The sequence below is a fragment of the Anoplophora glabripennis genome, unplaced genomic scaffold (assembly GCF_000390285.2).
Source record: "Anoplophora glabripennis isolate ALB-LARVAE unplaced genomic scaffold, Agla_2.0 scaffold258, whole genome shotgun sequence".
NCBI lineage: Eukaryota > Metazoa > Arthropoda > Insecta > Coleoptera > Cerambycidae > Anoplophora > Anoplophora glabripennis.
Genome location: NW_019416390.1, coordinates 30556 through 44753, shown reverse-complemented (window position 1 = coordinate 44753; position 14198 = coordinate 30556). Strand labels below are relative to the sequence as shown.

Sequence of the window (14198 nt, the reverse complement as noted above, 5' to 3'; positions counted from 1 at the left end):
GAGGGGAGGTTGTTGTTTCATATCATGTGTATATTTTCGCGCAACCATGCCCGAGAATGCCTTGTTGTGAGCTACGATATGACATCTCGATAAGTAACGCGCAATTGATGAGGTCGATCTTTGTAAGATCGTCAGTCGCCTCGCCCATGCTGGCTGACAACTGCTGCTAGTTTTTCCTTTATTGATTTTCATAAAAAAATATTCTGAAAATATTGGTTTTTTAAAAATACACGTGTTGTTAGATAGGAGGGGGGGGGGCGTAGCTTACAACCTCACCACGTATCACCAGGGGGGAGGGAGGGTGTAAAAAAGTGGCCTAAAAACCTCATGTGATTAATGGACGACCCCTAAACGAATAAGTACGAAGTATGGACTAGAATATGTAATGTTTCACAATAAAGCACAAAGCACGCATTCAGTGCAATTTTTAATTTCTGTTTACAAAAAGTTAATAATCAAGTCTTAAAATGCCGGCCTTAAAAAAAGCCGCCTGAAATATCTGCTTCGCTGTTTCACCCCTTCGGCCGGCCCTGAATTTTCGTTTTCTGTTGTGTATTGGTGCAAGGTGGAACTCCCACTATTTGTATTCCTAGCAGATTATAAATTAAAACCTCTATTTATAGGGAGAAACACAAATTACCCCTTACCTCCAAATTATAACAGATTTAAAGGTAATAAAGCATTAAAAAAAGAACTCATAAGCAGTTTACAAAAATATTTTTAATTTTCAATGTTTTCAACAAATATATTAAGAACAAAACTACACTTTACAAATAAAATAATTTTGATATATTAGAAGACAAGTCACAACCATCGCTTTGGCACATAATGTTAAGATAAATAAAACTATTACCCACAAGTAGTACTCGATATGAGACATGCAACACTGTAACTATTTAACATATTTCTAACATCAGAAGTGGTTATGATTCAAAACAGCCTTCAAGTAGAAACTGATATAGTCACTAGTGCTTTATCGACAGTTTTAGTGATACCTAAGTACAAAATAAATAGATAATAAACACATTCTTCAATAGGGCGGGTTACCAATCTGTATTTTTTTAATAAAATCATCTAATACACATACTTGATTTTCATGAGCGGTCATTCGACATTGCCAGTGAATAAAAACAAACAAAATTAAAATTAAGAAAATCGCAGAAAGTATTAGTGCAAACGAATTCTTGACAGCTGCACATTTGTATCTGTAAAAAAATAAGTTAATGATTCAAATGTAGTTATTTATTATTAAGTTACTTTTTTCCAGAAGCATTTCAGGATCAGTTAATTTGAAAAAGTCATTTCAATTTCATCTTAGTCAATTTAATTTCAGAAGTTATTATGTGTAATTCATATGAGTATTAATCATTTCCATTTCAAAAAATAAAATTTGATTATTTCAAAATGCTTAACTTGATTTCGCAAAAACTTATACAGGCCGTCCGGAAATTAATGCAACAAAATTTGGTCATAGATACTTAAGACAAATTTAGGGGACCCGTATTTTTTCTTTTTGCCAAGTGGCCCCTCTTTCGGTATTACAGCCCCCTGAAATCTGCCCCTAAGAATACTTTTTTATATCTCAAAACCCTGTTATACGAGAATCACTAAATTTGGTACACAGGGGTTTTATGATATGTGGAATCTGATAATACTACGCTTTTTGGTGGGGAACCCCCTTAAGACACTTTTTCGTGGCCCCCCTTGTCATAGGAACGAAAAATATTTGGTCGCAAATTTGAATTTTTTTAAAATTATTAGTTAGCTAAAAAGCCGGACTAATAATTTTTTACAAAATTAAATATGCGACCAAATGTTTTTGGCTCCAAAGACAAAGGGGGCCCACGAAAAATTGTCTTAACCCTTTCGCTGCGCAATACGTCTGAACATAGCTACGGCGCCGTGCGCGAAAGTTTATGGCGTGCGAATATATACGTCTCGAGCAGTTAGACCACTTATAGTTTTACATTATGTTGTGTTAAATTACGATTTACGATAAATTTTACGATTTTATTTTAAATAAAATACAGTATATCGACAGCTGTATTAAATAGAAACTGAAAGAGAGATGAACAATCTTGGCATTATTACCAGTACCTCCTTCCATAAAAATATTTGTCACAATCGCTATAAGCTCCGCCCGCAAAAATTCCCCATACCAATTGCAACAACCGAGTCATTAATTTTTTCTAAAATATTTTTGACAAATTTTAGAACACATTTGATTCTTATTTAAAATACACATAACTTGTATTTCCAAATAGAAATGAATTAACTGAAAAGCAATTTTCATTTTCTGATTTAAAATTGACCATTCTGAAACAAAATCTATATTCTCTATTACGCTTTCCAAAATAAAATTAAATAATCTGAAACACAACTGACATTTTCTAAAATACAGGTAGGAAAAGCAAATAATATGGAAACAGTTTCCAGATATTTATTCTATATTCCAATATGAAAATTACGCACAGTTTTTTGTAGACAGTAAAAATGGTCATATTCAAAAATATTTAAGATGACCAATTTCCCTTTCCCTTCCATCAATAATTATTTTTCTTAAATATGATCAAAGGTAACATTTAGTGCAGGGTTACTTTAAAATTTTTTAAATGAAGGACAGAAGGTAATGCATTTTTTGTAAAATTTATTCATCCTTAGTAAGTGATATATCCTTTATTTATGTTAATATTTAGGGTTTTGATTAATTTTTTATTATTCTATAAAAACGACAGAACAGATTTAGCCGAGAATGAAAGTGAATATAAGAATGAATTTTATTTAAAATATTATTTTATGCAGTGGCAATATTGACAACTAAGTAGAATGTATGTATAAAAATAACTATTAAGACATTTGTAGAAAAAGTCTTATTCACTATTTCTATGAGTGATACCCACCTGCTTTTGTGTGTTACTGCATTCTCACTTGACGAAACTGAAGAACTACAATTTATTTCATCTTTATTATTCAAATTTTGCAAACGCTTTCTAAATTTTGCTCCAAAACTTGCAATTGTACCAACTTGGTTGTTACTTTCTCTAAAAACCAAAAAATTTTTATACAAGACATAAAAAAAAATTCTTCACTTACTGCACAGGCTTGGATATACGTAAATTCACGACGTCTTGTTTGAGTAAAGCTGTGTAGTTAGTTACTAAATTCCAGCACTTCATCATGCGATTTTCACAAGTAAGTATGCCAAACTGTTGAGTGGACTGCATTAGATCTCTAAGCAAAAACTTCACATCTTCGAGGAGAACAAAAACTGGACTTATGGGATCTGCAGCACCAATGCACTTGTGATCCCTCAAGCGATTTGATATGTCTCTGATTAAAGATAAAAACTTCTCGTGCTGCTGAACACAACGGTCCTTTTGCTTCTGAATCCTTTCTTTTATGTCTCTTGAATCTAATGCAATTTGTATAGCAAAAGTAGCAAATAGCTCTTCGGTTTTTTCCTTTGTTAAATTCTTTCTGTAAAGTGACAATACAAAGAAGAAATTCATACAATCTAGTCACGTCCTTACACTTTAATTTGAAAAAAAATGTAATTGGAATAATTACGAAAAGCAATCACATTGTGAGGTTTAATTTGTGTTCATTTTTTCAATATATTTCTCAAATTGCACTATGCACAATGAAAATGGTACACAGTTAATATTAGGGTGTACAAGTAAACCATACATTTTAGATTTGTAGTTTGTTGTTATAGTTGTTACGATGTCAATTGGAACCTGTAAATCTTAAAGCACAGGACCGTATGCACTTCTAAAATTTGTTCCTATGCTTTGACCATGATGTGTCTCGTAATTTATACTCGAATAGCAATTTGGCGAGTCCGATATTGGTAAACTAGTCCGCCTGATGTAGAATTGACAGCGACACGCTGGTCATCAAAGCAAACCTGTTTTGTTCCACTAGGTCGTAAATAATTTTTTTTTATGTACACGGGTTCACTCAGCTTTACCGCTTTGCCAGTGCAGTGCAGAGCATTGTTTGGCGGGGTATGTTGTTGGTATAATATGTATTATTTATTAGTTGATATTATTATTTGTTCATATCATAACCAGTAAAGGGTAATAGTTATTAAAATAAATGTTATATGTAATTATCTAGTAATTTAGTGTGGTTCTCTGGAGACTCTTTGAAGTGGAGGATAACGAAGTAACTAGGGAAAATCCCCAAATAGTGGAACCGGTTCTTGTCGAAAGTATCGAAACAAACCCAGTTTAAAAACAAAGATTTACACGTACAAAGTCAACGTATTATATTAAATAAATATGAATGTTTGAAAATTGAACAATGTGATGAAATAGTTAGAAAATGGATTAACGGATTAACTAAGATATCCAAAAAAGGCCAATTTATCGCGTAATTAAAGAAGGATTGATCACGGTACAAAGAGGAAACGGAAAAATACAAAATTAAAGAAAATTGACGATTTTACCAGATGTAATGCGGCGCACAATTTATAATATGTATAAAGAAAATAAAGTTCCTACTTTAAACATGGTTCGAGATAAATTAAGCGATTAACCTGATTATAATTATAAATCTTTGGATATTTTATGACATGCTTTATTACAATGCGATTTTAAACATAAAAAAACTTGACAATCGTATGATAATTATATGGTAATATAGCTCGGAATATAGTATATCTAGACAAGATAGGGCAAAATTTTTCTAGACGTCTATGGATTCAATAGAATTTATGAGTTAAATGTTTTATGCGGTTCCAATTAAGATCATAACAACTATACTAGATATGATAAAAAATATACATGTTTGTAGCAGCATAATTTGACAAGGATATTTTTCAAAAAATATTTTTCATGGTTATTAAAGTCATGGTTAAAATACAATACAATAGGGTTGTTGACTATAAAAACAAACCATATACAAATTGTTGTTGATACAAAGATTTTATATAAAAGAACCTGTCTGTATAGTAAAATTTTAAATATATGATAAATTAGTGGTAGAAATCATTTATGAATTTTTGTGTTACTTAAAAACTAGTCTGACGTCATAAGGGGCAATTGAACAAGAAGCTAGTAGCGATCCTATTGCATAATTTTGAAGAAGAAGAAAATATATCAAAATTGTCCATCAAACCCTGCTGCCCTGTTTCCTGTNACACGTACAAAGTCAACGTATTATATTAAATAAATATGAATGTTTGAAAATTGAACAATGTGATGAAATAGTTAGAAAATGGATTAACGAATTAACTAAGATATCCAAAAAAGGCCAATTTATCGCGTAATTAAAGAAGGATTGATCACGGTACAAAGAGGAAACGGAAAAATACAAAATTAAAGAAAATTGACGATTTTACCAGATGTAATGCGGCGCACAATTTATAATATGTATAAAGAAAATAAAGTTCCTACTTTAAACATGGTTCGAGATAAATTAAGCGATTAACCTGATTATAATTATAAATCTTTGGATATTTTATGACATGCTTTATTACAATGCGATTTTAAACATAAAAAAACTTGACAATCGTATGATAATTATATGGTAATATAGCTCGGAATATAGTATATCTAGACAAGATAGGGCAAAATTTTTCTAGACGTCTATGGATTCAATAGAATTTATGAGTTAAATGTTTTATGCGGTTCCAATTAAGATCATAACAACTATACTAGATATGATAAAAAATATACATGTTTGTAGCAGCATAATTTGACAAGGATATTTTTCAAAAAATATTTTTCATGGTTATTAAAGTCATGGTTAAAATACAATACAATTAGTAATTCTCTGCGACTTGTGACAAAGCAAAACGCAAGTCAGTCACTTCCTAGTTTAAGGGGTAAAGCTACTGTAAAATGTTACAATAAAGCAATTTTTGGATTTTTTTTACTGCACAGTAAGAGGATAATAATATTCAAGGATGTTATTAACCATGTCTTTAAGTGTTCACAAAATAAAAATATTTATTCATAAATACAGTAATGTATGGATAATCCCCCCTATAATGCGAACGGCCCAATTGTGTAAAATGGTATTCATAATCCGAACTTTTGCATTCTATAATTCGAACTAGCAATTACATATTTATCTTTGCACATCTGTCCAAGGGCCACTGCATGATCTGATTATTCTAAGAATACTTCAACAGAAGGCTGTCTATCTAAACATCAAGAAATGCGTTCAAAGAACTCTTGACAATTTTGTTGAAAAAAATAATTAAGAGTCTAGAAGTAAATCTTAATTCTTTTTGCTGTTAGTTAAGTATTAATCTTATCTTTTGAAATTCCAGTACGTATGCAACAAGGTGTTCCTATTTCTTAGAAATTTGTTTTTATTTTCATTATGTTTGAAATGTATTATATACAATATTTTATTTTGAAAGATTTTTGTGGCCAATGAATATATTTTTAGTGGAAGAATTATGTATTATGTATGATTAACTATGGTATCTATAAATCGAATGTGTTTAGATTAAAGATATCAATCATTATGAATTCTGTCAACTTTCTATTCGGATTATCCATACATTACTGTAGTACAAAATGGCGACGCTGGTGCCATTCTTGTGAGGCATGTTGAATTTTAGGCCATCTGCTGCACACAGTACAACTGAAGCAAATTTTAATATGGAAAAAAACAAAAAAATTTTGTTATTCTACATAAGCATGGTTAGAAAAATACATAGGCAATTTTGAAAACATTTAATCCTGTAATTCAAGTTCAATATAATAATACCTAGGAAAGTGTATTCGGTTGTAGTTTTTACAATTACATTTCATTTAATTCCCTCAACTGGAAATTTAGATTTTTGGAAAAAACTAATTTTATTTTAAAACTTTGACACCCTGTAGCTAAGGAACGAAGCGAAATCTGACCCATGTTGATATGAAAAAATAATCTTGTTTTTAGTTTAGGAATCTGCCACCGAGCATTGGCCCATGTTTTCTGAAACACCCTGTATGTGCATGGCGGCACAGTGTTCTAAATTTGTTCCTGATTTTTACGTCATATATGGTTTACTTGCCGACCTAACTGATAATATAAAAATAAAATATGTATATACTTTTAAATACATTAAAATAATGGCGACTGAATCATCTGAAATTATTTGAGATTTAACTTTTTAACTTACTTTGAACTACTTTCATGCAGACCCAATTTTTCTAAAAATGTATCGGATATATTTGGGAATGTGTCTTGAAATGATGTAAATTCAATACTATTATCCTGAAATAGAAAATATAAAATAGTCATAGCTTACAATAATTACAATTATTTTCAATATTTATTAAAAATTGTTACAATAAATTTAATACAAAAAAATATACTGAAAGGACAGTAAGAAGCAATAAAAAGATAAATATGTGTAAAATAGAATCAATTTAATTTTAAAATATTCAATAAAGGGCCCTGAACTTAATTTAAAAAGTCCATTTTTTTTATTAAATTATTAATGGATAACTGTTTAGATTTTCCGTCAGTAGTTAAATACGGGAATTAGCCTACATAAAAATATAAATCTTTTTATCTCAATTACCTGAACATTTGATGCATTGCTGTCAAAATTGTTCCAAACTAAACAAAAAGTTTAGTTGAATTTGGAACATTACTAGTACTATTATTATTCGTATTATAAACTCAGCTATTAAATAATTCAAAGGGTCGACACTTGAACACAAATTTTGACGTTTGTAGGACATACTACAATAAATGTTCTAAGATCTGATAAATACGCATAATTATATTATTATTATTATTTTTATTATCCTCATTTATTTTACATGTTTTTTAACATAATTCATTCAAATGAAGTACCTATATTGGAAAATTTTTCAGAGAAGCGATAAAATGTATTAATTACTATGTGAATGTGAATTACTGTGTGAAATAATCTACAGGATGATACCACACACACCACATTTCTAGTTGCTTTGATTGCTTTTTTGTAGGGATGGCACCAGTTTTTATTTGAGAAAAGGCATCTTTCTCTGTTTTATCCATTAAAATATTGATGTGATTTTTTTTGTGATTTATTGCTTAGTTTTATCACAGACAAAATAGCTATCGCCCCAGACCTCTACTGGAATAGGCCAGCAGTTTTAAATTTCCTAATTGCCGATAGAGTATATCACCAGCAAAATTTTAGGAAGAATCAAATGCAGCGGTCCGCATTCCTACGTGTATCCCAGCAACATATAAACAACAGTTTGGCAATGTTGTCACGTGTACTTACGGGGTTATTTTGTACAGTTTTTTATCATTCACTGTTTTTTGCGTTACTGTATTTACTTAAATATAGGTATTGATAAAAATGTTTTAAAGAATGAACAAATAGGTACCTATGTAGTAAACTTAGACGATCGGATATTCTGCAGTGGTTATTTAATCATTATTTGGTTAATTTTCATTTTTGGGTATTGAAATACTGCAGAAAATATATTTCCAAATAAACAAAATTCGTAGTGATATTTTAAAGAGCTTGCAATATAATTTTTTTAATATTCGATGATGAGGAAAAAATTTAATATACAAGGTGGGTTATTAGTATGTCGCGGAATGTAGATACAGAATTTTTATTTGTATTTTGACATCCACTTATAGGTTTAATAATTAAAGATAGAATTTTTATTTGTATTTTGACATCCACTTATAGGTTTAATAATTAAAGATAGAAAAAAACTTTAAATACAAATGTACGACTTTTCCTTTATTTCTTTTGAATGATAAATCATTAAAAAAATTAAAATTCATCCTTATTGAAATAACAAACAACGATTTTTATAACTAACCTTTACAGCAATATAAGGAAAATACCTAAAAATGAAATAACATTAAAATACCTACAATTTTTACAAATTTTCAACATGCAAGTAATTGTGATGATACAGTTGAAAATATGTTTTAATTTACTATTTATTGCTTTAAAAACAAATTCAGAATTATCAAACATTTCGTTCTATATTTTTTCTTTCAATACTTATAAATTTTGAGGTCTGTAATATATTTTGTTGAAATGTCTCCACAAAAATATGTCTAAAGGACCGAGATCGGGACTGTTTTCTGGGCACCCAAGGTTTCTAATATTTTTACGACAGGATTTGTCATTCAAAATAAATTTGCCGATATTCCTGAAGAACTTTTGCATATTAATGTTATTTGGATAATACAGTTTAATTATGTTTTATTTTCGTCATCAGAATAACCCATTTCAATTTTTTTTAATTTTTTAAATGAAAATGGGTTATTCTGATAATGGATAAATCCCATATATTTTTAAAGGACAGTTCGTTTCTGTTGTTTTTGTCTGATTGTGTGTGAGAGAGATAGAGTTATATTGTGCGATAGAGATAGTGATTTTGTCCTAATAGAGGGCTTTTCTCTCTCTCTCTCTGCTGTCTTCAGAGTCTTCAAGGCCTTCCCTAGCATCTTCAGGACTCCTAGAGTTACGATGTCACAACATATGAGAAAAAAAAAAGGTTTTTGCTCGTAACTCGAAAATGGCTGAAAATATAAACAAATCTCTCCTTGGTTCCGATTAGAGCACTAGGTGGGTCACAATATATGAAAGAAAAAAAGCAGTATTTGCTTGTATCTTGGAAATACTCGAAATATCAAAAAATCTCCCATGGTTCTGATTGTCCGTTCTATGTTGAATACAAAAGGTCCGAAGTCTGTATGTCGAAAATAAATTTTGGAAACAAAAGGTGTGTGACGTCATATAGTAAATAGGCCATATAACTTGGAAACAGTGCGTTGAATCGAAAAAATAATTAAAAAAATCTCCCCTACACCCTTGATTCTGATTGTCCCTTCTGCGTTCAATGTAAAATATCCGAAGTCCGTATGTGGAAAACAAAATTCGGAAACAAGAGGTGTGTGATACAGTAAAAAGGTCTTATAACTCGAAAACGGTGCGTTGAATCGAAAAAATAATTAAAAAAGTTTCCAACACCCCTGGTTCTGATTGGCCGTTCTGCACTGAATGGAAAAGATCCGAAGACCGTATGTTGAAAAACAAAAAAGTTTGTCAAAAATTGCAACAGCAGTAGTGAACGCATTATCTTATCATTGGGATCATTGATTGATGATTTGTCTCTTTTAAATTAAATTTCATATTCAACTACTCCTTGAGGTTCCAGCAATTTTACATTGTGTTAATTTTTTTGAACACCTTATGTCACAAATATGAGTACTACCAATGGCATCCATGATATGCATCACTTGTGTCAATAATTATTTCACTTATCTAAAGAAATCAACAATAAGAGAGCAGTACCTATCTAAGGATACCTGTATAATATAATATAATTTAACATGCAGTCTGTGGCGATAAGCTACATTGTCTGTGGTTTTCTGTTCAACTGTAATAATATGGTTTCAAAGTTTCAATTCTGGTGAACTAACTAGTCATTTGTACCAATTCATCTTTTAGAAAACACACAAAATATATGGATAATTTTAAAAAATAATAAAATTTAATCACCTCCAATATGATGTGTCCACAGATCTGCATTCAAATCTTTTTTTATTTTTGTCAGAGAATTACCTGTACAATTATCGGTGCAATACTGTACCTTTGTAAAAGAAAAATCGTCACCAGCTGTCTCAAAGCTATCATCACTACTATAGGGGCAAGTTTGACAAATGTGATTATCTGGACTTATGTAAATTTCTTTGGATGTATTGTAATTGATTTCTTGGGGTATTTCCGAGTTAGTTCCTTCTATGTCGGCAGATGGTGAATCTGGACTAACAGATCGACTTGTGTGCAACCTTGATGGTCTCAAAGTAAATTTCTTAATCATCTTCACATCACTTGATTAAAACAGAGCAAGTAAGGAATCTAATATATTAAATGTAACATTGCAACTTACGATTGGGAATACTGGTTTGTGTTAGTTTTTGTATTTAACAAACTGTTTATGCCGAAATCAGTTCCTTCCATTGATGTTGGTGTCTTAGATGCCTAGAAAATTCAAATTGAATACTGAATTCCAGTAAACTTTTTGGATTGTATTTTACCCAAAATAAAAACAGTTTTTTCACATAAAAAATTTTGTTACCCTCTTAATAGTTATATGTATTAGTATACATGAATAAAAAAAATAAATAATAAAAACTACTGACATTGACACATTTTAGAGAAAAATAAACTAAAGAAAAATCATGGCAAACTTAATGCCAAATCCATCAGCAAATTTAAAAATTCAAAGGCTTCAGCAGCAATTTATATTTTTATTCACAATTTAAAATGCGATCTATTATCTGCAAGCAATTAACTGTTAAACTTAACAGGCATGGTATCTTTCACCATTACAGCACATTAGATTTGGCAAGGAAACATGTTTCAACCAGATGTGTATGCAAAAAGGTTTCTTTAATGATGTAACAACATATTCCTAGTGCCTCATAGTGCCTCATCAATTAAAGTTGTCAATCATTAAACCAATTTTTAAAAATAAAGGTGATCCGGAATTAATGGAGAATTATAGACCCATCAGTTTGCTTCCTGCATTTTCAAAAGTTTTTGAACTAGCAATGGTCCGTAGGCCCACAAGTTTTATGAATAATTGCAATTTATTCAGTCATAGTCAGCATGGCTATAGACAGGGTAAATCTATAAATACAGCTATCTATAATTTTACAAATGACATCATTAATTTTTTCGAGAGTAAATGTCTAGCTTTGGGTGTGTTTTTAGACTTAGCTAAAGCCTATGATTGTTTAAATCATGACCTTCTCATAGTAAAATTAGAAAGATACGGCATTAGAGGTCCGGCTCTGAAATGGATTGTCTCCTATTTATCAAACCGAGAGCAAAAAGTATGCATAAATCATAACGGCGGTGTGTTTAGCTCCGAAAAATTGAAGATCAATATAGGAATCCCGCAGGGGAGTATCATAGGTCCACTATTGTTTATTATATATTTAAATGATATAGCAAAAGTACCCACAAATTCAAATCAGAAAATTATTAATTATGTGGACGACACAAATTTACTGGTAGGGGCAGACACCATGCCAGAAATCATAACACAAAGTGAGGTACTTTTACAATTAACAAAGGACTGGCTTTCAAAGAATGGTCTCATCATGAATAATGATAAAACTCAACTAGTACTTTTTTCATCAAGTTACTGGCAAATAAACAGACCTAACAATATCATACTGGACAATCAGATGGCAGAATTAGCAAGTAGTACAAAATTTCTAGGACTGCATCTAGATGAACACTTAAATTGGAAAAAACATATAGATGAACTTGCTGCTAAATTAAGTAAAGTAATATATGGAATCAGGGTAATTAGTAAATATGTAAATAGTACATCTACAAAAATCATTTACTTTGGTAGTTTCGAATCTATTTGTAAATATGGAATTATGTTTTGGGGTAATAGCACTGACATACAGAAAATTTTTGTCATTCAAAAAAGAATTATAAGAATTATCAATAATATGTCTTACATCCAATCTTGTAGATCGGTATTTAGGAATAGCAAAATAATGACTATATCGGCTCTGTATATTTTTGAGTGCTTAATGTATGTAAGGAAAAACTGGAATAATTTTATGACAGACTCATCATCTCAGTATAATACAAGAAATTTAAATCTAATGTACCCATATCACAGACTAACTCTAACAGAAAAGAATGCACATTACATGTGTATTAAATTATTCAATTGTTTACCAGCGTCACTTAAACAGATACAGAGTGTAAGTTTATTCAAATAACATATTAAACAATTTTTGTTAAATATTGAGCCCTACAATGTAACTGAATATTTGGAACACTGTTTAAACTAACTTAGGGAAACTGTTGTGACACCATTTCGCTCTTACATTGTCATTGTAAATGTTAATGTTTTTACGAATTAAAGATTATTATTATTATTATTATTCAATGTACTCCCATTTAAAACAATGTGTTCCATCAGAGTGACAACACCACTACAACGTAATGGTGAAAAATATATCCCTTTGGGTTGTGAATTTTCATAGGTCTTTCAAGATCAGAAATAAAATAAAATACAAATTTTATGTTTATTCTTAGGTTACTGTTAAGCACGTCAAAATTTATAGATATACAGGATGGACCAAATATGACACTTTTGGGGATTTCTCGTATTTCTCATAAGCACACCTCTAGTAGAAAAAAAATGAGAATGAGATATTTTTCAAAGATTAGAGAGATTTGAGGTTACTTACCTTTACCAAATGAAAATTTTATTATTTCGTGTGTTTCTCATATAATTTCGTTTGACTATCATTTCATTTATTTAAATATCTACGTATTATTGTAAAATTTCAGGAAAGCATAATTAAAAAAAATTAGCATGTCCATTCCACAGAAAACTTGTAGAATACTACAAGGTTGTCTCAAAAATTACTTAGTGCAGTAAGATCAGCTCGTATGTTTCAATAAAACAATAATGCATTGTGCTTAAAAAATGCAAAGAAAATTGATCCCAGATAATCTAGGAAATCAGAAATTCCAAATCCACCATGGAATTACTAATATGTAGTTAATAACGTAATGTCTTTTTCATTTAAATTTTATACTGCCTACTTACATATTCTTTGCAATTCTAATATTGTGAAACGTATAAAAAACAAATAAATATAATATAATAATTTTTGTTGCTACCTTTCTTAACATTTTTAAATATTGATGAAGAAAATTTTGCACCCTCCTTTCGTTATGAGCTGGTGTCCCGTCTTGTTGGAACCGGATATTTTGTCTCATAACTAAAGGAACTTCTTCCAAAAGAACATTTAGTTGAGTCTGCAGGAATTGTAAAAATAATAATTGCGACCGTTCAAATTTTCCTCATATAAATAGGGTCCAATTAATATGCCATTAATAATACCACACCATACATTTATAGAAAACGTGGTTTGGAAATGCCTGTCTTTGGTCCATCTAGGGTTACTGTCATGCCAGAAATGGCTATTATTTCTATTCAAAATGTAATTTTTTGTAAATCGACTCTCGTCAGTCCATATAATGTTATTTAAAAACTGGTCGTTTTCTTGAGCCTTTATTTCCATTTCTGCAATAAAATTTAGTCTTCGTAGCATATCACCATGACGTAAATTATGTAAAAGATGCACTTTGTAAGGATGATACGTATTTCGCTTCAAGATATTATGGACCGATGTTCCGGAAATCCCCGTTTCTTGTTGTATAGCTCGCACCGAGGTAT

General features: G+C 30.3%; 1 protein-coding gene across 1 annotated transcript in view; it reads right to left on the bottom strand.

Moving 5' to 3' along the window:
• Nucleotides 1-734: 734 nt before the first annotated feature.
• LOC108905274 (centromere protein F-like) overlaps nt 735-14198 on the bottom strand; it is a 22745-nt gene continuing 9281 nt past the window's right edge. The window contains exons 3-8 of the mRNA XM_018708077.1: nt 10866-10957; nt 10566-10806; nt 7124-7218; nt 3094-3477; nt 2901-3041; nt 735-995 (exon numbers count right to left, since the gene is read on the bottom strand). Of these exons, the coding sequence (XP_018563593.1) occupies nt 986-995; nt 2901-3041; nt 3094-3477; nt 7124-7218; nt 10566-10806; nt 10866-10957 (963 nt within the window). The 3' untranslated portion in view covers nt 735-985. The remainder of the gene's footprint in view (nt 996-2900; nt 3042-3093; nt 3478-7123; nt 7219-10565; nt 10807-10865; nt 10958-14198) is intronic.